Source organism: Syngnathoides biaculeatus, chromosome 20 (genome assembly GCF_019802595.1).
Source record: "Syngnathoides biaculeatus isolate LvHL_M chromosome 20, ASM1980259v1, whole genome shotgun sequence".
Classification (NCBI taxonomy): domain Eukaryota; kingdom Metazoa; phylum Chordata; class Actinopteri; order Syngnathiformes; family Syngnathidae; genus Syngnathoides; species Syngnathoides biaculeatus.
Window position 1 is genome coordinate 7,136,531 of NC_084659.1, and position 24,406 is coordinate 7,160,936.

General features: G+C 48.9%; 3 protein-coding genes and 1 pseudogene across 7 annotated transcripts in view; 2 read left to right on the top strand and 2 right to left on the bottom strand.

Annotated features, from left to right (window-relative positions):
• Positions 1-23,245, bottom strand: part of gnptab (N-acetylglucosamine-1-phosphate transferase subunits alpha and beta) — a 54,054-nt gene extending 30,809 nt beyond the window's left edge. For 2 of the 5 annotated variants that reach the window (XR_009793048.1, XM_061807006.1), the window contains exons 1-20: positions 22,952-23,245; positions 22,424-22,509; positions 22,220-22,339; positions 22,096-22,146; positions 21,822-22,024; positions 21,060-21,124; positions 20,842-20,976; positions 17,948-18,109; positions 16,660-16,839; positions 16,422-16,592; positions 14,716-14,839; positions 14,409-14,624; positions 14,220-14,328; positions 13,350-14,043; positions 13,021-13,223; positions 12,638-12,857; positions 12,425-12,538; positions 12,266-12,351; positions 12,078-12,176; positions 11,844-12,011 (exon numbers count right to left, since the gene is read on the bottom strand). Coding sequence is in view for 4 of the 5 variants with exons in the window: in XM_061807006.1 (XP_061662990.1) it covers positions 11,844-12,011; positions 12,078-12,176; positions 12,266-12,351; positions 12,425-12,538; positions 12,638-12,857; positions 13,021-13,223; positions 13,350-14,043; positions 14,220-14,328; positions 14,409-14,624; positions 14,716-14,839; positions 16,422-16,592; positions 16,660-16,839; positions 17,948-18,109; positions 20,842-20,976; positions 21,060-21,124; positions 21,822-22,024; positions 22,096-22,146; positions 22,220-22,339; positions 22,424-22,509; positions 22,952-23,113 (3,368 nt within the window). In the remaining variant the exon portion in view is untranslated. Of the gene's footprint in view, positions 1-459; positions 564-9,143; positions 10,020-10,436; positions 10,528-11,843; positions 12,012-12,077; positions 12,177-12,265; positions 12,352-12,424; positions 12,539-12,637; positions 12,858-13,020; positions 13,224-13,349; positions 14,044-14,219; positions 14,329-14,408; positions 14,625-14,715; positions 14,840-16,421; positions 16,593-16,659; positions 16,840-17,947; positions 18,110-20,841; positions 20,977-21,059; positions 21,125-21,821; positions 22,025-22,095; positions 22,147-22,219; positions 22,340-22,423; positions 22,510-22,951 lie in introns of those variants that run through there. The other 3 variants (XM_061807005.1, XM_061807004.1, XM_061807007.1) reach the window with 3 other exon arrangements.
• chpt1 (choline phosphotransferase 1) lies at positions 154-4,504 on the top strand. The gene is made up of 8 exons (XM_061807025.1): positions 154-548; positions 1,605-1,752; positions 1,817-1,958; positions 2,050-2,134; positions 2,277-2,408; positions 2,480-2,638; positions 3,082-3,207; positions 3,408-4,504. The coding sequence occupies exons 1-8, from the start codon at positions 309-311 to the stop codon at positions 3,522-3,524; spliced, it is 1,149 nt and encodes a 382-aa protein (XP_061663009.1). The 5' UTR covers positions 154-308; the 3' UTR covers positions 3,525-4,504.
• On the top strand, positions 4,698-8,527 carry LOC133493563 (cholinephosphotransferase 1-like). The gene is made up of 8 exons (XM_061807027.1): positions 4,698-4,937; positions 6,450-6,597; positions 6,664-6,805; positions 6,888-6,972; positions 7,195-7,326; positions 7,398-7,556; positions 8,049-8,174; positions 8,411-8,527. The coding sequence occupies exons 1-8, from the start codon at positions 4,698-4,700 to the stop codon at positions 8,525-8,527; spliced, it is 1,149 nt and encodes a 382-aa protein (XP_061663011.1).
• On the bottom strand, positions 18,976-19,095 carry LOC133494037 (5S ribosomal RNA; annotated as a pseudogene).
• Positions 23,246-24,406: the final 1,161 nt, after the last annotated feature.

The following is a 24,406-nucleotide window of genomic DNA, read 5'->3' on the forward strand; positions in this document are numbered from 1 at the left end:
AGAAATGCTAGTGGCACGATTTAAAAAATGAATTTAGTCAAAACATTTCACGTAGGAGCGTTGGCGTCGCTGTTCCAGGAAGTTTCCCCTCTTTTAGGAGTTCCACTTCCGATCCAAACTCAACTCGGTCTGAAACGCGGTTGCGTGCTAACGGTTCCGCCTCCGAAATGGCCTAAGCACATTCGCCTCCCTCTACTGGCCAAATGCGCTGCTATGTTTCGGGCTTGGCTCAGAGAAGGCAGCCGAATCTGAGCCTCTTGCCGCGGGATCCTGCGGGAATTCGCGACGGTGAATTTTGAGGAGAAACGATGGCCCATTTCCTGTGGCCGGAGCCGCTGTCCAGCGCGCAGCTCAAGCGACTGGAGGAGCACAAGTACAGCGCCTCAGGTCGCTCCCTGCTGGAGCCGCCGTGTCAGCTCTACTGGAACTGGCTCGTCCGGCAAATTCCGACGTGGGTCGCCCCGAATACGCTCACGATCGTCGGGCTGCTGGTCAACATCATCTCCACGCTCCTGCTCGTGTTTTACTGCCCCACGGCCACCGAGGAGGTGAGTTGAGGCGACCTTGGAAAAAAAAAAGTTTCGACACGGACACTCGCTCGCGAAACCACCTTTGCACAGTCAGCGATTTAATGTTCACTTCTCGATTTGCTCGATCTGTTTGAACGACCTTGATCAAATAAGAGCATGAGCCGTAATAATTGGGGTCGATGGGGAAATCGGCTTTAAAATGAGCATTTATAACACTTCTATTTGTGTGTAATTACGGAGTTTAATCGCGTCTGGCTGCTGCGGCGTAAACGAATGTCAAACGAAACTTTTGTTGAACTTATTTTATCAATGATTGCATCAAGGGCTGCTACAGTCATCCTTTCCTCAAACCAATTAATCGATCGATCGCTCTACGATCGAGATCCGTGACGATGGCCCGCCTGTGTGCCACATTCTTGCAAAAGCGGACGTGTTGTTGTTCGGCTGGTGTGACGCCGGGTTGCTGGTGTCAAAACACGGACAACATGGAGCACAATGGCGCCCTTGTTGATCATCGCCGAAAGCAACAAAGCGACACTTTTTAGCCTCAAATTTGCTCCTAAATGCTTGCAGCGTCACTTTAGTCGACGTCATCTAACCTGGGAGCACCTTTTCCTCTTGGATAAATTACACGCGTTTGACTTGTCAAGCCTGCTTGTTGATTTTTTTTTTTTGTCCCGTCTTTCTCTTGTCCAACTCACTCAAAGGTCACGTTTTATCTCTTTGCATGCTAACCCTGCATTGATTATTCACTCGTTACAAACACCGACAGCGTAAATTTGCTCTGTTTTTATGGAATTTCCACTTAAAAAAAACATGCCTCAAAATGTTTGTAATCAGAAATGAGGAAAAATAAAAAACAGAGTTGCACATTTTGAGATTGACAGCCACTCTTTTCGGTCGATTCACTGTAGTACACGATTGTAATACGGCCGTCGATGACTTTGTTCTCTTTCAGTTTTGTTAGTGGGGCCTGAAAGAATCACATACAGGAAGTTCCACATTTTCAAAATGATTTTCTTGCTTTTTTTTCCCCAGTAAGTTACAAAAATGAGTCTTGTTGTGCTCCTTCAGGCTCCGGCATGGGCCTTCATCCTCAGCGCTTTGGGCTTGTTTGCGTACCAGTCTCTGGACGCCATCGATGGCAAGCAAGCGCGCAGGACCAACAGCAGTTCGGCCCTCGGGGAGCTCTTTGACCACGGCTGCGACGCCGTCTCCACGGGTACTTTGTCATTTTTTAATGATTATTATTATTTTTTTTTTTAAACGGAAGTTTTGTCTTGCAGTGTTTGTGGCGGTGGGAACATGCATCTCCTGCGGAATCGGCAGATACCCCCACTGGATATTCTTCTGCGGCTTCATCGGGATGTTCATGTTCTTCTGCGCCCACTGGCAGACGTACGTGTCCGGAACTCTCCGCTTCGGCCTGTGAGTAGACCCCCCCCCGCCCTCACTCGGGACGCACGCCCGCCCGCCAACAATCGTCCAACCTCAGCCGCCGCTTTCTCTCCCCGGGCAGGGTTGACGTCACGGAGGTGCAGTTTGCCATCATCACCATGTACCTGATGTCCGCCTTTGGGGGGGTGAGCCTTTGGCAAACCACGGTAACTAAATTCCACACACCAACGTATGAACCTTTTCAGGGCGTGGTATCAAGTACTGATGGAATTTACTAATTGCCACAGGGCTCTATCCCGATCCCACACAAATAATAGCAGCAGTTCAATTCCTTCTGTTATTTTAAAGCTGCCCATGATCGGATTGAAGCTGTACACCTTCCCCATCGTGGGCATCATCTGCGGGGGCCTCTACTCCTGCCACAACTACTTCCACGTCATCCTCAACGGGGGCGTCGGTAAAAACGGCTCCACCGTGGCGGTAAGCTGTCCCGAGTAATCTTAGAAGACCGCCACGTTGCAAATGAGCAAACATCGGCGTCCCGCCCGCAGGACACCAGCGTGCTGAGTCCCGGGTTGCACATCGGCCTCATCCTCACGCTGGCCTTCATCATCTTCAAGAAGTCGTCCAGCCAGCTCTTTGAGCACCACCCCTGCCTCTACCTGCTCGCCTTCGGCATGGTCATCGCCAAGATCTCCAACAAGCTCGTGGTACGTTCCCGTTTGAGATTGAATTTTAAAATCGTGCAAAAGTGAAATGTTACATTGTACATACTTGAACGTACGTGAAAAGACGGAGCAGTGGAGTACTGAATTGTGGAGATTGTTTTTCAGGGCTAAAAGTTATCAGTACCCTGCTGATAGTCTGCTTGCAGGGCCGCTTTAGAGCGCCTCGTTGTCCGATATGAGTGTGCGCAAGTTATACAGACAAAGCGGAAAAGTGAGGCTAATGTTTGTGTTCAAAATGAAAAATAAAAATGTTTCAGCCAAGCCAGATAACCCTAACTTGCTAATTTATCTTCTTTTCCTTTCGGCTTGTCCCTTCTGTTTGGTCTTCCTCTCGCTCTCTTCCTTGACAGCTCCATCCTCAGCAAATTCATAAGAATGAAGAAGCTTTTTTTTTTTTGTTTGTTTTTTTTGTCCCTCCCCCACAGGTGGCACACATGACGAAAAGTGAGCTTCACCTCCCAGACACGGCGTTCGTCGGCCCGGGTCTGCTCTTCCTCAACCAGTACTTCAACAGCTTTGTTGACGAGTACGTCGTCCTCTGGATCGCCATGGTCAGTTTCCCGGCTTTGCGCGTCATCAAAGCTTCTGAGTGGGGAAAATCCTCTCCAGTCATTTCCAAAATATTCAAAAGTTGGACGTGCATTCGAAAGCTTCGGGAGTTCAAATTATGCCACATCGTGTCAATAATTGAAAACTCTCCCTCTCTCTCTCTCTCTCTCTCCACTCTCTGACTCGCCCATGCGGCCTTCAGGTGCTCTCCCTGGTGGACTTAACGCGCTACTGCACGGGCGTGTGCCACCAGATCGCCGGCCACCTGCGCATCCGCGTCTTCAGCATCACGCCGCCCGGCCCCGCCCACCGCGACTGACAGCTTGCCCGGCGGGAGGAGGCGGGGGGAGACGCCGATCTCTCCCCGCTCCTGAAAGCAAACGACCATGACGATGATGATGATGATGAGGGGGAGGGGGAGGAGAGACCCTCCACCCCAAGCCTTGACCAAGTGACCACCTCTGCCTAAAAACAAAAAAAAAACAAAAATCTAAACTAGCCCACCAAAGTAAACCAATCCTCGAATACTTAAAAGAACTCGTCTAAGATACCAAAAAGTTTAGTTTTTTTTTTTTTTTTTAAAATCATTTTATCTGTCTACTACAAATTGTTTTTCTTTTAATTAATATTTGTCCAAATATGAGTAAATGCAATCAACTATGGTGGATTAAATTCAGGGTAAAAAAAAAAATAATAATAATAATAATTTCGAGTGAGGCGTTTTGGTCAGCAGGCTAACGTGAAGCTGCGTTTTTTTTGTTTTTTTTCCCCCATCTCATCACGACCCGGTTTTGCTTTCTGACTTCTTCTCCCTTAAGGGCTAATAATGGATGTTGTGATTGTCTACGATTCAGGTGAATTCGCCTTAATTCATTTTGATGTAATTGAGAAAAAAAAAAAGAAAAAGATTGTGAATACTGGAAACCAAACCAACGTTGTACATTTTCCACAGAACTGCAGTGCAGAAGCTTCTCTGTTATCTAGAACACGCGTGTCGGCAGACATGTCTTGGACTTTTCTCGGGTTGATTTCTTTCTCCTCTGGCTAGAGTGATGTGCTTATTGTTCGGGATGACGGGGATTTATTCTTCTTCTGCGGTACCACTTCTGTCCCTTGGATCGTTCTCTGGAAAAGTCACATCTGACCTTCGCTTTCTACGCCAAACTATGCATTGAAATGTACAACTGTGATTTTTTTTTTTTTCACTGTTCACTAATGTAACCGTATGACGCATTTTTACTAACAAATGTTTGTGCGGTAAAGGAGGGAGCGTTTATAATAAAGAATATTTTTCATGCATTTGTCTCGTCTCAGCCGGGGTAGGGTGCGGGAACTCCTCCCGGAGCCCTCAGGGCCCATGTACATCCGCCTCCCCCTATCGCCCAAAAACGCTGCTACGTTTTGGGCTTGGCTCAAGAGAAAGTAGCAGAATCTGAGCCTCTTTCCGCTGGAGCCTACAAGAATTGGCGACGGTGTATTTCGAGGAGAAAGGATGGCCCGTTTCCTGTGGCCGGAGCCGCTGTCCAGCGCGCAGCTCAAACATCTGGAGGGGCACAAGTACACCGCCTTGGGTCGCACCTTGCTGGACCCGCTGTGCCAGCTCTACTGGAACTGGCTCATCCGGCAAATTCCGATGTGGTTCCCCCCGAATGCGCTCTCTATCGCCGGCCTGCTGGTCAACGTGGTCTACACGCTCGTGCTGGTGTTTTATTGCCCGACGGCCACCGAGGAGGTGAGTCGAGGCGACCTTGGAAAAACCGCTCGCTCGCGAAAACACGTTTGCAATTAAATATTCGTTTGCTCAATCTGTTCGAATGAACTCGATCAAATAGAACATGAGCGCTATTTAATGGGCCCTGAGAGGAAATTGACTTTAAAATGAGAATCTAAGACTTCCATTAGCTAAATGATGGAATTGAATTGCGGCTGGCTGGTGCGCGTAAACGAGCGTCAAAACGAAACTCGAGCGCTTAATCGACTTCTTTATTCAATGATTGGTTTAAGGACGGTCACAATTATGATTTAGTCCAATCGATCGACGATGGCGATCCGTCACGATGGCCCGTCTGTTGCGCCGCATTCTTGCAAAAGCGGACCTGTCAGCTGATGTGACGCCGGGTTGCCGGTGTCAAAACACGGGAGTACAACGGCGCCCTTGTGGATCACTGCCGAAAGCACCGAACGAGCCCTTTTTAGCCTCAAGTTAGCATTTCTTTTCGAAATGAGTCACTTTAGCCAACGTCAGCGCATCTGACATCTCACTAATTTGAGAGCAGCTTCACTCTTGGATAATTTGCACGCGTTTGACGAGTCAAACCTGCTCTGGGTTACGTTTTGTTTTTCCCCCTCTCTCGCCCATCCAACTCATACAAAGACCACATTTGACCAATTTGCATGCTTACTTGCATTGGTTATTAGTTTCTGTTACAAAAAGTGTATATATTGCTCTGTTTTTATGTAAAGTCCACTAAAAAAAAACAAACACGCATCTCAATTATTTATTTTTAATCAGAAACGTTAAAAAAAAAGTTGAGATTTAAAAAAAAAAAAAAAAAAAAAACAGCGTAGACTTGCATCATTTTTCAATTGACGGCAACTATTTTCATTTTATTTACTGTGCTACACTTTTGCAATCCGCCTGACAACGAGTTTGTTCTCCTCCAGTTTTGTTAGTTAAAAAACATTTTAGGGGCGGGGCCTGAAAGAATTACGTCCAGGAAGTTCCACATTTTCAAATGACTTTCTTCCTTTTTCGGTAAATTAAAAATGACTCTTGTTGTTGGATTTATCATTTTATCATGCATTTGTTTCTATCATCCTCGCCCGAATCGTATTCTTTGCGATTGGCTTTGTGACCCGGCAACACCTCAAAGAGCGATGCACCCCCTTGCTGACTTCGGAGCCGATGCTCCTCAACCCCACAAACATGCTGTAGATCAGAAACCTGCTGATCCCTAGCGGGATTATTCGGACAAACCTGCAGCTTTGAATAAATGTTTATTATTTTAGTATTTGTCTTTGCGTTGGTATTGCCATCTGTTCCTACATTTGTATTGTGATCTTGTGACCTTTCGTTTTGAGAAACTCAAGGGGGACAGCGGTGAGGCTGACTCAGAATGGGTGTCGGAGTCGCAGCTGGTCAGCCGTGTCTCCCCGGGCGAAATTGAAGACCTCTCTCGTCCCGTCATTTGCAAAATTCCTCCAGCGGTTGGGTTGAAACCCGACACTTGTTGTGCTCCTTCAGGCTCCGGCATGGGCCTTCATCCTCAGCGCTTTGGGCTTGTTTGCGTACCAGACTCTGGACGCCCTCGACGGCAAGCAAGAGCGCAGGACCAACAGCAATTCGGCCATCGGCGAGTTCTTTGACCACGGCTGCGACGCCGTCTCCACGGGTACTTTGTCATCCGCTCTTGATTTTTTTTTTTTTTTTTTTTTTGAACTGAGGTGTGGTCTTGCAGTTTTTGTGGCGGTGGGAACATGCATCTCCTGCGGAATCGGCAGATACCCCAACTGGATATTCTTTTGTGGCTTCATCGGGATGTTCATGTTCTTCTGCACCCACTGGCAGACGTACGTGTCCGGGCACATCCAATTTGGCCTGTGAGTCTCTCCCCCCGCCCTCACTCGGACACACGCCCGCCAACACTCGTCCACCTCAGCCGTCGCGTTCTCTCCCGGCCAGGTTTGACGTCACAGAGGCGCAGTTTGCCATCATCACCATGTACCTGATGTCCGCCGTTGGGGGGGTGAGCCTTTGGCAAACCACGGTAACCAGACTTCCACACACCAACGTATGCACCTTTTGAGGGCTGAGCATCAAGTACTGACCCTGGAATTTACTAAATGCCACAGGGCTCTATCGCGATCCCCCACAAATAATAAGGGAAACACTGTCGTCGCAGTCGTCTATTGACCGATCGGCAAAGAGGACGACGACCAAAGACAGAAAGCGATTCTCCAGCAGTTCAATTCCTTCTGTTATTTTAAAGCTGCCCATCATCGGATTGAAGCTGTACACCTTCCCCATCGTGGGCATCATCTGCGGGGGCCTCTACTCCTGCCACAAAAACTTCTACATCATTCTCAACGGGGGCGTCGGTAAAAACGGCTCCACCGTGGCGGTAAGCTGTCCCGAGTAATCTTAGAAGACCGCCACGTTGCAAATGAGCAAACATCGGCGTCCCGCCCGCAGGACACCAGCGTGCTGAGTCCCGGGTTGCACATCGGCCTCATCCTCACGCTGGCCTTCATCATCTTCAAGAAGTCGTCCAGCCAGCTCTTTGAGCACCACCCCTGCCTCTACCTGCTCGCCTTCGGCATGGTCATCGCCAAGCTCTCCAACAAGCTGGTGGTATAGTCGCATTTATTGAGACTACCTTTAAAAACCTTGCTAAAGTGAAATCTTATATTGTTTCTAAACACACTGTACATAGTTGAACGTACGGGATAAGACAGAGCAATGCGGAGGTTGTTTTTCAGGGCTAAAAAGTATCGGACTGAGTCACCGCACCCCCACTACGTGACAATTTTGCACGCCTTTACTTGCGTCAGTGGTTATCCAACGCAATTGCGATGTGCGGTTAGCTAGCTACCAATGCCGAAAGAAAGCCGCAAAACGGATCTACCTTCCCGACTGATAAGTCTGCTAGCGTGGCCGCTTTAGAGCGCCTCGTTGTTGGCCCTGAGTGTGCGCAAGTTACACAGAGAAAGCAGAAAAGTCGGTGTGTAGACAGGGACTTCGCTATTAACGATATTCTTCTCTACGGTGTGTCAAATTTATACGATATTTAATTTCAATTAATAAGGACGACTTGTTTTTTTTTTTTTTGTCCCTCCCCTACAGGTGGCGCAGATGACCAAAAGTGAGTTTCACCTCCCAGACACGGCGTTCGTCGGCCCGGGTCTGCTCTTCCTCAACCAGTACTTCAACAGCTTTGTTGACGAGTACATCGTCCTCTGGATCGCCTTGGTCAGTTCCCGGTTTTGCGCGTTCTAATCAAAATGGGAGTCTCGTCAAAGCTTCTGAGTGGAAAAATCCTCTCCAATTATCAATTACGTTTTCAAAAAGTGCCGAAATATTTAACAGTTGGACGTGCATTTGAATGGTTTTGGGAGTTCAAATTATGCTACTATTAATTGGCATATCATGTGTCAATAATTGAAAACTCTCTCTACACTCTCTTGACTCGCCCATGTGGCCTTCAGGTGCTCTCCCTGGTGGACTTGACGCGCTACTGCGTGGGCGTGTGCCACCAGATCGCCGGCCACCTGCGCATCCGCGTCTTCAGCATCACGCCGCCCGGCGCCGCCCACCGCGACTGAGCGCTTGCGTGGCGGGAGAGACGGACCTAATATCATTTCTGCAAATATGAGTAAATGCAATCAACCGTTGTGGATTAAATGGGGGGGGGGGGGGGGGGATCATTTCCAGTGAGGCGTTTTTGTCATCACGACCCCGTTCTGACTAAGGGCTAATCATGAATGTTGCGATTTTCTACAATTCGGGTGAATTTGTCTTAATTCATTTTGATGTAATTAAGAAAAAAAAGGAAAATGAATACTGCAAACCGGAGCCAACTTTGTACGTTTTCCAGCTTTCTCGAGCGTTGTAGGCAGTTGGACCTTTCTCAGATTGATTTCTTTCTCCTCTGGCAAAAGTGATGTGCTTATTATTCAGGCTGACGGGGAAGACGGGGTTTTATTCTTCTTCTGTGGTACCACTTGACTACTTTTAGGTTCTGTCTCTTGGATCGTTCTCCGGTTTCTACGCCAACCTATGCACTGAAATGTACAACGGGGATTTTTCACTGTTCAGTAATGTAACCGTGTGACATATTTTTTACTAACAAATGTTTGTGTGGTAAAGGAGGGAATGTTTATAATAAAGAATATTTTTCATGCCTTCATCCTGTCGCGCTCGAGGAAAAACGAAATGGGGAAAGAGAGAGACGACGATTGCCGGACAGATTTTATTTCAGTCGGAAGAGCCAGAGCAAGCGACGTTAAAGGGCGGCGAGACAGTATGACAAAGCGCCGTCTCCATGGCAACGTTACAATCCCCCCCCCCCCCCCTCAAAAAAAATAATAAGTTAAAGAGCTGAATCGTCTGAATTTCAGACATTATAGCGAGCCTGCTGGGTCCCACGGGGACACGTGCGCGCAGACGGCGAGAAGGAAAGCTGCCGCGTCCGACAAACACAAGATTCAAGAAAGGCCGATCGATTCCTAATCACACACACACGCAAAATCGGTAGACAACCTTTTTCCACCATAACATTTGTTTTGTAAAAGTATAGGAATGAACAAAGAAGGCACTTCTAGATCCCACAGCGTTAAAGACAAAAACCGACAAGGGCTTAAAATTCATGACCCCTTTTCAATACAATTCCTTTAAAACGCATTCCGAGCGGTAAAATGTCCAAAAGTTCCCATCGCAGAGCCTTTCGGAACACGTCGCCCGTCAAATCATGATTGTCCGTTTGGTCGTGTTTGAGCACAGGTCCACAAAAAAAAAAAAAAAAAAAAAAAAAAAAAGAAAAATTGATGTACGTGGCCTCAGGAGTGATGAGTGCGTAAAAGTAAAGGAAACATTCACGGGCTTAGCCGTTGTCTTTGTTTCCTCGTTTGTCACCAGACAGGGGAAAAATGAAAAATAAAAATCTTCCACTGAGCAGGACGGAGGAGCCGTTGATGATGATGCCGCAGATTACGATGAGGAAGAGGAGGAGGAAGACTTCCTGGTTCAAACTCTCTCGGGGTTGTCGTCTTTAGCCGTTTTGCGCCGGGGGAATAGCTTGCGCTTAAAGTGGATCAGCTGTGAGAAAATGTCCGCGAGATGTGTTTTGATAAAAGATATCAAACGTTACGGTCGCTAAGGGCTAGGTGGGCGCTAATAGGGATGGGGGGGGGGATTCTGCTAAGGTCAGCGGAACTGTTAACCTCGGGACACCGGACACCGGCGTCATTAGAGCGCAATGTGAAAACTGGGATTTGTTTTTTGTTTTTTTTTTGGACGACAAAATAATTGGAGAATGCGCAATCTGACTCACAGAGTCACGGACAAGGCCGGGAGATAAATTGTGCGGGGGGGCGGGCTTTGGTTTCAGACGAGTCAGGTCCTGGCACTGCTCGGCACACGTGAGTCGGACGGGCCGCCGGGTCGGGCATTTGGGCGGCGAGGGCGAGAATCGTGGAAACGGAGGACACCGAGGACACGGAGGAAGACACTGACCTGTTCGGCGAAGAAGGACACGACCGTGAAGGCCACCAGCGTCACCAGGACACAGTGGGTCCAGAACTTCAACTTGTCTCGGTAGACCCGCCTGTGGGGGGGGGGGGGCAGTTTCCATGAGGAGATTCATTCGCACACATTTGAGGATCCGTCCTTGAGCCGGTGACGCAACGGTGAGGACGCCGGGGGCTGACAGCACTTCACTCAAACCGCACTCGGGGAGGTGACGAAATGCTCAGCTTACCACCCCATCTGAGGTCACCCGTCTAATTTTAAAAGTCTCTCGGTGAGGCTCCACACCGACGCCCCCGCGGCCCACCCGCCTTCAAGAAGAAGCAAGGGTCCCCCCGCCAACCTCTCTCTCTCTCTCTCTCTCTCTCTCGGGATCCCCATGGTGACAAGCTGTGGTGACAGCCACTTGTGTGCTTGTGATGCGATGATGCCGTCAATATTAGCAGCTGGTGGGCCGCCACTCGTGCTGAGAGACGTATTGATTACCTCCACCGGCTTTCACGTTTGTGCTCCTCGCTGAAGCTTTTTGATATCACAATACCAGTCACTGTGAGTTGAGGTGAGCCATCGCACTCGCAAATCTGCAGTGTCGAGCACGAAAAATAACGCCCATAAAATTTCTTAGGAGTAGAAATACATCAATATTGAAAGACGTCGCTTATTTTGTGTAGTCTTGACCAATGTTCCCTTTAAGCTGCGGCGCTGTGCAATCGCGCACTTGTCGCACACTCTCAGCTCAGATGAAAACCGATCCAGCCCAGTGAGCCGCAGCCTGATGTCTATTTTTTTTTTTAACACGGAAGCAGACGATCTTTAACAGCGAGCTGCTGCTCAGCCTACTTCTACTTCCTAATTTATCAGACACCGGCCCCCTCCGCTCTTAAAGGGGTACACTCATAATTACAAACAGAACACACACCCGCAACTTTACATCTGCGGGCATGACTGGTGGACCACACCCGTAACTTCATATCTGCGGGCATGACTGACCACACCTGTACATTTTTCAAATGTGGGTGACTGCAATACAGACCTATTTTTAGGTGAAAACGTACACAAAATGTCGCTGTCAAATGTTATTTGATTTGCAAAAAAATTTTATATTCATCACCTCTTTTGATTTTTAATTGATTCTAAAGATACTACAATTAATAAACTAATTCCCACATTGTCACACTTCCAAACTTTGCATCGTAAAATTTCCAAATTTAATTTAATTTCCCTCTTCCTTCGACATTTCTTGACCAATTCCGACTATTCAACCCTGAACAATCAACAATTGTTATATGTTCACATCCCGCCAGGGTCTTCTTCAGTCCCAGGAACTAAATTGAGACACTAATCCCCAAAATTCCAAAAGTCCCTCACAAAGTTCCTGCGGTGTAAATGACCTACCATTCCTGGAGCTCGTCCATGTGGAGGAAGCGGTTGCGGTACTCCCTTGGCAGCTCGAACTGGGACGGCAGCGGGAACATGGAGTCGTAGAAGTCTCTCAGCACGGCCTTCACGGTGGCAGCATCCTTGTGGGCGTGGTCGATGTTGTCGTTCAGACAAATGAACTTCCTGCAGGGGGAAGCGGGGGTGTTAGGGAACGCGACGAAGGGGAATCCACATCGGGGCGCTCGTCACCTGGGATTCTTCCTGATGTCGTCCAACTGGCCCACCACGTGCGACACGTTGGTGCGGATCATCTTGAAGGCGATGTCCTCCTCGCCCTTGATCTCAAATCTGCGGAAAATGCGGAGCTCTTGCAATGAGGAGCGTACTTAAAAAAAAAAAAAAAAAAAAAACACCATTGTCGCTACTGGATGTCTCACTTGTACTTGTTCTGGTCCACGAAGGCTTTACGAATGCGGTCCGTGATGGGCGTGCAGTACATGATGAGGCCCTTCGTGACCGGCGGCTGGAGAAACAGAATCCACCAGGTTACTTGGAAGTACCAAACTGAGGTTTGGGCTTTTTCCCGAGGTCTTCACCATGCTGTGGTCATAGTAGGCCTCCTGCGTGGGGCTGACCAGGTGGAGCTGGCTCAGGTTCCTCGGGAGTGTCTTCGAGCAGTTGATCAACATCTGCTCCAAACTTGTCAGATCCTGGCAGTCCGAAAAGAAGAAATGGTTCAATTTTCAATGTTTACATGTTTTTCAAGTCCGTTGGCTCGATAAAGGTCGGTAGACGTTGGTTTACGCAACCTGGAGGCTGAGGGGCAGCTCGTGGATCCTCGTGGCGAGAGTTCGGATCTCGCGGTCGGACAGGACGCCCGAGTGGTCGGTATCGACCTCGTCGAACACCTCCGAGACGTTGAGCTGCTGCTGAGTGCTCATCAGGAAGTAGAAGTAGGAAAAGGCAAACTGCATATCGTCCGGGTGACGCACACGGTGGCCGGACGTCTGGTCAAAATCATCTGGGAAACTGTTGGCAACAAGGGCAGTCCAAGAATGGAACTCCACTAGGCAATTGCAGACACGGACTGCCCGCTACCCTCTTTGCTTTTTTTAGTCCCAGGTAGACATAAAATGATAAAGTCTGCTTTGTAAAAATGTTTGGCCGCGGCAGCTGATCAAAGCCCACTCACGTGTCCTGCAGCTCCTGCATGACGAGCCTGTCAATCATATGCGGCATGTGCGCGGGGACTTTGCGCGACGCGAAGCCAAACTGGCGGTTGAGCAGCTTGTTGACGTGCCGAAGCGAGTCCGCAAACGTGTCCTGCAGCTTGCGCCCGCCGCCTCTGCCGCCGGCAACGTCGTACGCCAGCGCCGTCTGCAGACGCGCTTCTTCCTGTTGGAAAAAAAAACAAAAGCAAAAGGTCGCCTTTGAAATGGCATAAAGCAAACACGCCTCTTCCACCTTGAGATCCTGATAAGATTCTGAAGCCAGCCAGAGGATTGGTTTTCAGGAGCTCACCTCCAGCAGGTCTTGGAAGTACTTCTTCTTCTCCCACGGCAAGAAGCCTCTGTCAGCGGGGACAAAATGATGGAGCTTCCTCCCCACTGGAGCGAAGCGGGGTGGCTCCGCTTGCCACTCGGTGCTCTTCACTTTGGTAATGTGCCTCAGCAGCTTGGAGGTTTTGGGCCTGTCCACCATGGGAGAAAGGTCAATTTCCCGGTGTTCGCGGCTGGCGGCCAGCAGCCGAGCCTTGGTCAGGTTGTAACCCTTCAGGGTGAGGTCTCCTTTGACCAGATTCTCATCAAGCTTCTGCAGCTGGCTGAGCAGAGCGGCTGGCAAGAGCGACTCGTTCAACGCGGGAACTTCTACGACGGCCTCGAGTTCATCCGGCTGCTTCCTCTGGATTTTGGGACCCCTCTTGTCCTCGGGTACATCCGAAAACAGGAAGGGCGGTTCCGTCGTCACGGGAGGCTTCTGGCTGGAACTTTCCCTGCCGGCCTGCGTCCTGTTAACCCGCGGAAGCTGACGCGTGTCAACGGCCACACTAAATATCTTCGTAAACGCCGTGCTGTCCTCTTTTTGGAAGGTGATGTTGTACTGGACCACGGTGGCATTGTGGCCGGCATGAAGCAGCAGGTGGATGGTCTTCCACTTGTTGGCTACGGAGGTGTGACGGACCACCGGGTTGTCCATCACGTGGGCCTCCGACACCCTGCGAGGAGGGTTGCAAAACCACATGGAGTTGGAAACTCCAAATTTTACAAGTTTAACGGTTGGCCCTTAAATTGACCTCGATTACCAGTTCATTTCCATAAATTTCCCGGAAAATATTTTCAAACTCCCCCATCGTGATTTTCAATGAAACGTAACCATGCAGCCACACACTACCTGTGAGCCAGCCGTTCGAAGCTGAAATAAGGTCTGATCTCTCCAACGGGGAGCGAGTAAGCGCTTTGGTTACTCAGCAGGGTGACACGGTGCAGCTCCCCAAAGTGCTCTGCGCCGCAATCACACAAAGCGGGTGAAGGAGTTGACCGGAAGTCGAGGAGAAGCGCTCGCATTTGCCTCAAAAGTCACCTGTGCCGCAATCGCCCACGTCGAAGCCGCAAGGGAGCACGTTGCAGGCTTGGTCACAGAATTTGTCTGCCAGCCAGGAGGTGGCGCAACCTTGGTTACAGTACGAGGCTGCGGCCAGGGCGCCTTGACCGCCGGCAAACTGCCACATCTGCCCGCCGCCTCCGCCGGGACCGCCGGCGCCGACCCCACCCGGGAACCTGCTGCTGCCCGCTGCCCCTGACAAAAAAAAAAAAAAAAATGGTCCCCTGGAAACTTTACAATCTGGAGTATTTCCACAATTTCAGCCATCACGAAAGCGCAGCCCTACCCGTGCAGTCCCCGCCGTCCCAGTCACACGCGGAGTTGTTGCAGGCCTTGTCGCAGTAGCCGTCTTTGATCCAGGATCCCGGGCAGCCTTCAGCACAATTGGGAACAGGCCAGGTGAGATACACCTGCAGGGAAGGAGAACCAGAGTTTAAAGTCCGAATGTATGGCACTTAAAATTGAAAGCAAAAATTGTCGCCAAATGCAAGTTTTGAAATGACTTAAAAACCTAAATACATGCAGTCCTCGGGTTAAGACAATCTCGACCTAAGACGTTTCGCCTTTACAACGCCTGTCGCCTGTCCGCCATTTTGTCTGGCCAACGCTTGTCCGTCTTTGTGCGCCGGGAGTACCTTCGCATTTTTCGCCCTCCTTTTTAGACATGGATCGCCCCAAGGAAGAAAGCTGCGTCTTTTAGCAAAGCTTCTGCAGCCAAAAGAAAATCCAAGACCATGGAAACGAAGCTCAAGATCATCAAAAGATTGGAGGAAGGAGAGACACCAACACCGCCAAGGCTTCAGTCGGTCGACCGTGGTGACAATTATTAAAGACGAAGCCCGTATTTTATCGCATGCGAAGGGTTCAGTTCTTATGTCGGATACAATGATCACAAAACAAGGTTCTTTGATACCTGTCAAGACGGAGAGGATTGAGGACCAGGTTCCTTCGCAATAGCTAAGCACGGCCTCTCCTTCTTCTTCGCCATCCACCTCTCAGCAGTAACGCGAAGTACATCATCTTGTTTATTTCAATGCATTTGTTTTTTTACACAAAGTATAAGTATGATGTAAATTCTGACTTTTACGGTGGAATCCGACTTCGGTCGAAATTCGAGTTAAGTCGCTACCGTGGGAAGGGGACCTCAGTCGTAGACCGAGGAGGACTTGCTGTAAAAATGATTGATATTGTGGTGAAAAGTTAAATACGATTGAATTGCGCAAAAAAACAGGGATGAGAATGCCAAATGAGACAAAAAGTTTGAAAAGTAGCCGGCGAGTGATTTTAGCCATTTGTTAGCCCCAAAACCATTAATTTCAACACTGAATTTAACTGTATTTGTGGAAAAAAATGTCCCTTGTTTGGTGCTCAACCAGTACAGCAAAAACTGAAATATCAATTTCATTTCTTCAATGCTTGAATGACTGTACTTATTTGAAGCACATTGCATGTAAGAGTTTCACCAATTGCCAAACTTCAGAATGAATTTTCAATTTCTTTCACTGTTTAATATGGATACCCCATTATATTTTCTTTTTGATATGCAGTCAGTTATTCATACAATTAGTGTAGTGCAGAGATGAAGCACAAGTTTTTAGAACAATATGAATAAAAATTACCTTACCACATATGTGCTGTAGGCTTGCTTTATCCATATTTCTCTTTAAGAATTGAATCAATTCAAAGTTTTTAGTATTTCAATGACTAGTTTATGTACAATTGAAGAATGGTGATTTTGGTCTGAAAAAGTCGGAAATCCGCCAATCGACGGAAAATTCTCGTCCCTGAAAAAAAATGTGAAAACTTTGGAAAAAAATGCACGAAAGGGTACTGGATTAAATCTTTAACAGAGTGATTATTTCACGGCACCACACTTTGAGAATCGCTTGGGTGGAGGTTGTGATTTAGACCTGTGGCGTGCCTTGGGTCAAGGGGTCAAAATATTGGCGACTTGTGATTTTGCTCTTCGGCTCGTGCGTTCACTCCGGTTACCTTCTGCCCCTTTGAATGGCTGTAGAAGTCGTCCGGCCAGACGTCTCTGCCGAACATCACGTCGTCGTTGAGGTAAATGAACTTCTGCGAGAGTCCCGGGATTCGGTGGATGTGGCTCTCGATGGCGGGCGAGCTGAACGTCGGGAGGTGGCTGCGGTTCAAGAACAGCTCCTGCCGCCCCGAGGAAAACGTTTTGGAAACGTGTCTCCGTTTCGTTCAAGGCGGAACGGGCGCTTACCTGATGGGTGACGACCGAAACGCGAGGGTTATCCAGGTTGAGCCAGGAGGGAATCTGCCCGTTGGTGACGACAAAGACGTGGCGCACCCAGGGGGCGTGTTTCTCCACCGAGCGCAGAGAGTAGCGCAGCTCCTCGTTGTCCTCGAAGCGGCTGGCCGACACGTCCTCGTCCTGCTTGGACTGCGCGGCGACGACAAAAACGGGATCATTCACTCGATCCGTGCTCACTTATCAAGGTTCTTTTCAAGAAAAACAGCACCCTGTGGTACGTCGTATTGTCCAAAAAAAAAAAGACAGAGAAAGATTTGAATTCGATGGACATTGTGCAAGTCCTTCCGTTTTTGTGCGCCTATGCCGCCAGGGGAAACTATCCATCCATCCATTTTCTTTGCCAGTTCTCCTCACAAGGGTCCCGGGAAGTGCTGGAGCCTATCCCGGCTGTCAACGGGCAGGAGGCGGAGTACACCCTCAACTGCTTGCCAGCCAATCGCAGGGCACATGGAGACAAATCACACCTCGGGGCAATTTGGAGCGTCCGATTAATGTTGCATGTTTTTGGGATGTGGGAGGAAACCGGAGTGCCCGGAGAAAAGCCACGCAGGCACAGGGCGGACATACAAAACTTCACACAGACGGATCCCGGATTGAGCCCGAGTCCTCAGCACTGTGAGGCCAGCGCTTCACCAGAGAAGAGTACAGTAAATACAGACAAAATCAAAGAAGAATTTCACAATTAAGTGACTCAGGAAGCTATTTATTACTTTTCTCAGATAAATTTGAGGGGCGGCACGCTGGATCAGGTGGTAAAGCGTTGGCCTCACAGTTCTGAGGTCCCGGGTTCAATCCCGGATCCGGCAGTGTGGAGTTTGCATGTTCTCCCCGTGCCTGCGTGGGTTTCCTCCCGCATCCCCCAAAAAACATGCAACATTAATTGGACACTCTAAATTGCCCCTAGGTGTGATCGTGAGTGAGGCCGTTTCTCTCCATGGGCCCTGCGACTGGCCGGCGACCAGTTAGGGGTGCACCCCGCCTCCTGCCCGTTGACAGCCGGGATAGGCTCCGGCACTCCCGCGACCCTTGTGAGGGGAAGCGGCTAAGAAAATGGATGCGTGGATAATTGTCACCGACACGGCGCCATTTTTTTACACTTGTCAAACTCATTTTTGGTCGCGGGCCACATCGTGGTTCGGGTTTTCCTCAGAGGGCCGTTATGACTGCGACCCTCGTGAGGATATGCGGCGAAGAAAATGGATGGAGAGAAATTGAGGTGCCCCTGTAAGGTGTCTACCTGCGAGATGACTGTCAGGTCCCAGAAGAGGAAGGCGGGGCTAATGGTCAGCTCCTTCCCGTCCAGCGTCAGGTTCTTCTTGGACTTCTGCATGAGATCGCCGAAGTCCTGCGGCCCGTTGAGGTGGAGCAGAGCGATGCTGGCCTCGGAGTACAACTCGAACTGAGGAGGAAACGCAATATTTCAACATCCCGTTCCACCTCCGTTTCAAACTCGTCAATTCTTTGAGCCCGCGGCGACATCCGATAGCTTGTAATGAAGTGAGCATTCTTCTAAATATACCCAGCAAAAGTATTTAGTTTGGAAAATTCTGGAACGTCAACATCACCTCACACCGTGAAAAACTGTGTGTGTGTGCGCACGCTCTAATCTTCCCGGGAAAGCATTCGCTCGTCGCCTCACTCCATCATCGAGCGTCTCACATGAGCTGGCGAGCAACCTCCGGCTCCTTTTTCTCCTTTTAGGTGAGGATTACTCGGGTCTTAGGGAGCCGGCGCGGCGCGGATCACGTTGCCGCTCTGTCGGGGTTGTCGGCGTGGGGCGCGATAATGCCCACGCGGGTACACAAACAGGGCGCGTGGCGCGGCCTCACGGAAGGCGCCTTTCATCGCCGGCCAGGGTTAGCGCGACACTTTTGTTCACGCGCGCACGAGACGGCAACTCGACATTGAACGCGCTTGACTACAGTAAAAAAAAAAAAAAAATTAAAATGGAGTTGTCACATACCATAGACAAGTACTCCAATACACACACGGTTGTGGGAAAAATATATTTTACCTATTGTTTGAAAACTTGGTACGACTAAACGGACTGAAACTGAAGAAACAAAGCAGATATTTTTTCTGTGACTATTACAAGCAATGCGGTGTACACATTACCAACACTAAGCACTTCTTCTTTTCCTTTCGGCTTGTCCCGTTGGGGGTCGCCACAGCGTGTCACCTCAGATGAACGCGTATTTGTTTGGCACAGTTTTACGCCGGATGCCCTCCCTTTACGCAACCCCTCGGCATTTTGCCGGGGAGAGAAGCTTACGGCACCTGGTATTCCCAGGCGGTCTCCCGTCCAAGTACGAAACCAGGACCAAACCCGCTCAGCTTCCGAGATCTGACGAGATCGGGCGTTCTCGGGGTAGCGTGGGCGTAAGCCACCGACACTAGGCACAAACTTACTAATGTAGTACCCAGCGAGTACCGCTGTGGTACAGTGCACAAATAATACCAATATGGAACACCCAGTACACAACAGTCAAAATATTGTCCACACTTGAACCGGTGAGGAAAAAAAAAAGAAAGCATTCAACAAAGAAGAAGCTGGTGGTCTTTCCAACAAAGAGGCGTTGGCGGTCTTTCATCACCATGGCGCCGGTTCTGACAGCGGCTATAAATACGGAGTCATCCCTCGGGCGTTGAGCCGCTGCCCTTCGCTCAGCGCCATCCCTCTTTCGCAGAACGGGCCCGGTGACACCGGTCAACCCCACGCGGTCCAGAATCCTCGACCCCCCCTCCGCCCCCCTTTATTGTTACTCAAATGGAACAAAAAGGTAAGGGGCATGCAAGGGTCGCCAAAAATCCTGACGACCTTCCAGGGGCGCCGCAACGCTCCAGATAGTTGTTCTAATATTAACCGTCGCAATGGCAGCTTAGGTAGATGTCGTTATTTACACTTGAACTCTTTCCCCGATACACTTGTTACGCAAAACACATTTTCCATCTTTCCCCCGTTGAAATGAACACAAATGGAACGCATCTGTTGGAGCACCCCAGACAAAAATGGCACCACGATTTCATACATTTATTATGCAGGACGAAGTCGAATGTTGGCGTCTGGATGTCACTCGGTGTGCAGTAATATTAGTCGGGTTTTTTTGAAGATGATAAAAAAATACACACTGATGGGTATTGTTATATTGTCACTCTAAATATGTTGCTGCACCGTGTGTGTTCCGACGTCCGCTGCTTAAATGGTTCCGACGACGCAACACTGACGCCGGTGTTTGTTCGAGCAAATGAGGATGTTAGCATGATGCTAGCAGACTCTCGTCTAAGTTAGGCAGCATTCGGTTAAACGTGTACCATAGTGTCCGGCCTACGAGCCGCAAGTTTTTCCACACGCTTTCAACCCTGCGGCTTATGCGGCTAATTTGTGCATTCTTTCTAACGCAAGGGGGCACTCGAGTAGAAAAGGTAAGAGACCGGTGGAATTTATGTGCCGAGGACGTGACTTTTACCGGTATGGTATTATTATTATTATTATTATTTTTTTTTTTTAAACCAGCCCTGTTTGTGCTGCAGTGTCGTTGCTATGTTAAGCTAGGCTAAGATATTAAAACTTTGAAAACTCTCAGTACCGTCTTTCTTTGTAAATATCTTGTGTTTCTATGTGGGTTTCAATGTGGGCACCTGTGGCTTTTACACGGGTGCGTCTTATGTATGTTCCAAATGGTATTTTCCTTTGCAAATGGACTGGCTTATAATCAAGTGCGCTCTGTAGGCCGGAAATAACGGTATGTTTAACTTCTTAAATCACTGTAACTTATGGCAAAAAAATACATATATATTGTAAAAATTATAAGAGCCTGGCGAGTTAAGCAAGAAGCTTTTTCAACCTGCTCCGAACAGAAACATCCCATCCTAAGCGGGAACACACAACGTTCCCTTCAAGGATGATGCAACCATCTATGAATCGCATTCCTCAAATGCGTGGAAAGACGCATGTCATGCTCCAAAAAAAAAAAAAAAAAAAAACAACAAACCAAAAATAGTGCAATTAAGGTCATCAGTAGGCAGCGACATCTTGTGGCGGGAGGAGAGTTGCAAAGTTGTGTTTGGAGAGTGCGATGGCGCCACCTGCTGTCTGTTCTCGGTCACAATCAGTGGACCGTTGCCACTCACCTGCTTGATCTTGTCAGTGACGAAAGAGGGCAGCTTGGCCCTCAACTGCTCCGTCTCCTTGAAGGAGGCCGGGAAGCCGCTGAGGTAGGCCAGCGTCTGCATCCGGATCAGACCCGGAGCCTCTTTGTCTGTGGTCTGCCACAAGCAAACCAGCGTTGAAGATCAAAGAGGTCGCGCCTTTGAAAAAGTCAAGACGAGAAAGAAAACGGCAAACTCACCAGGTAACATCTGGACACGGAGAATTTCTTGTCTTCCTTGAATGCGTCAACGTAGGCTTTCTCAGCTGGAAGATGAGAGTGAATAAATCCAGATGAGTTGATTGGGCTCATAGTGCGCACAGTACAGTGACCAGTCGTTCATCAGGGGGAGGATGCTCCAGACCCACCCACGAGCAGAACCAGAATTTATTTGCAAAGTATGTCAAAAGACACACAAGGAATTTGTCTCCAGTGGTTTTGACCCAAAAACACTTTTAATGTATGAAAACATAAAAAGGTGACAAACCCTGGCGCATGCGTTACACATTTAAACTGCGTCAAACACACTTCGGCTTATTAAAACTCGCTTTTATTAAGTATCCCTTAGCTCCCGATTTTCTTTCTCACTCCCAAGAAATGGGAGACGATCGTATCGCATCACTTGGAGGCAACGAAAAGGCTCGCGCCCACGGTTCTCCAAATTAGAGGCACAGCGTGCTCGCGTCAAGAATTGTACTGGGGCATATATTAGCACTACAGAAACACTTAAATATTAACCGGAGTTTACAAGCGTTGGGGATGTGCTTTGTCTCTTCTTCTCGCTGTTAATTACGTTGCATCACTTCTGGTAGCGCTCAGTTCTGCCCCAGCTGTTGAGGCACAACGTGGTACTACACCAGAGGTGCAAAACTATTTGGACTAGCTTCCCCCATTCAAATGTTCCCTCAAAAAAACAGTTTTGCTCTATCAAAACCATTTACAAGTCTTTTTTTTTCCTTTTACCAGCAGATTGAGAATTGAAGACGAGTACGGAGGCCGCAGTGGACGGGTGAACGGGCTTGCGGAGCAGCAGGAGCTCCTTGGCGCCCGCCAGCGAGGGCGAGAGCGACGGCAGCTCCCGCAGCGTGGCGTTGGCCGGCAGGGCGGGATCCAGCGCCAGCATGGGCGCCGCGATGCAGTGGGACAGCAAGCATTCCGCTTTGGCCCTGCGGAGGGTCCGCCACAGCAGTCAGGAATGGCGAACATTTGCAAGAGTGTTGGGGAAATTCGGTATTACCTGACTTTTGGTTCTTCTGTTGCCTCGCTTGCATTTTTCCCCAGACGTTCCCTACGCGGAATAGAAACAAATGAATATGCCGCGGCAACGTGGGCGCAAGAAGAATCCGTCTCTGACGGCCGACCTCATCGCTCTCTGTTCCTCGGCCAGCTGCTCTCTCACCGCCTTCAGTTGCCTCAGCAGAGCCACGTCGGTGCCGTTCACCCACGTGTACACCACGTCGATGGGCATGGGCAGGCAGAGCCTTGCGGGAGAGCCGGCGCGAGGTTATGTGCTGAAATATTGGAGGGTGGGGGGGGTCAAATGGAAAAATGGAAATCGTTCTCACCTGCTTTGATAAGATTTGCCGCCCAAATTGTCTCTGTAGGAGTCAAACAGCACATGGTACTGGTCCCGGCTCCACTCCACCACAACCTGAAAGGCGAGCGCAACAGGCTCAACACTACGTTCCAAAATATGATCCACATAAATTTGTTTCTGCTTTTACTGCTTGTGTCTGTATTATCAATACGAGCTTATCTGTGTAAATATTGCTGCGGCGACAATGTCGTCACAACGACATCATATAAAGTATAATAAATGCCCTGAACAGTTTTAAAAATAGTGAGAGCATTTAAGTGAAATATTTCAATGCCGAATTTTACAGGAGCGTGTACTCAAAGCAAACAGCCTCATGAAAAATCTGAAAAAGGTGTGACGGTTGATGTTTCGTTTAGGTTTGCGTGGGAATTGCACATTTCGTGCATGGAGTCTGGCAACGCGAGTTGAACAGCTGCCGGGGAGAGACGACGAGAACGGCGAACTAAATTGCGTCCTAATCCAAATGTTTACACACACATGAGAGGGAAAGTCTTACCTCCCCGAACTGGAAAGCAGACACAATCATGAGGACGATGCCGCCGAAGCAGAGGTAGAGTCCATAGCGGTGGGACAGACAGGTGTACGTCTGCCTCTGAAGCAGCTTCAGCACCGAGTTGACGACTACCATGGCTCTCCTGGGCCAAGCATAGCGCCGCATTCATTCGACAATGGCGAGCAAATGAGGCGAAATAAGCACGGGGGGCATCACAAACGGACAGAATTAGTCAGCTGACCGTCCGCACACATGACAACGAGACGTGAGGAAGGGGGTGGGGGGGGGGCGCTTCTTGTTCGGCGGTGCCGGGCGTTTGCGCATCCCCGCCGGACGCGCTTTGTTGACCCCTAGCGGCGGGAAGGATTGCAGGCCTGCGACGATGACAATTCATTTGACGTGACGTGAAAAATATCTGATGCAGTAATTATGAATAGAACGAAAGGGAGTGTCTATAATAAAAAAATAATAGTGAGAGGGTTAAGCAATTATTCATGCAAGTCATTTAAAATCAAATCCAGTTTGGGTAATTCGTGTTCATTTTTACATATTGTCATGTAAAAGGAAAGCTAAAAAAACATGTTGCCTAAACATCCATCCATCCACTTTCTTTGCTGCTTATCCTCACGAGGGTCACAGGGAGTGCTGGAGCCTATCCCAGCTGTCGACGGCCAGGAGGCGGGGTACACCCTGAAACTGGTGACCGGCCAATCGCAGGGCTCACGGAGACAAACACTCGCACGCGCTCACAATCACACCTATGGGCAATTTAGAGTGTACAATTAATGTTGCGTGTTTTTGGGATGTGGGAGGAAACTGGAGTGCCCGGAGAAAACCCACACAGGCACAGGGAGAACATGCAAACTCCACACGGGCGGGGCTGGGTTCGAACCCGGGACCTCGGAACTGTGAGGCCAACGGTTTCCAGCTGATCCATCATGCCGCCAACATAATACTCATACACGAAAAAATATATAATTGACCAACTGACCAGACCCAAAGCCTTTCATACTTCACAAAAACAAAAACAACAAATTCCATTTAAGGTTTAACATGCAGAAGTTAATCATTTACATTTGTAGCTGATTCCTTCTCGACTGAAGCATTAAAGCTGTTAAAAAAAAAAAAAAAAAAAAAAACATGGTTATGTATGTATTGCTTATGTATCCGTTGCGGAACTAAAAAAGTTTGTTCTATTTTCACTCGTTATTGTCCAGAAAAAAAAAAGTCAAGCTGCCAATCTTGAGGCGACAAAACGCCACTCGGCAACCACGCAGTTAGAAGTCACACCTCAAAAGAGAATTGAACATATCTGCTCCCGAGCTTCTCTCAACACTTCGACAATAAAGCTCTTGGAAACAGATAAATTCATCGTAAAAATCATCTCAGAAGTCACACTCGCCGTCATTTTCTATTTGCGGGATGAAGCGTACAAATCCAACGATTAAAGCTAGAAAA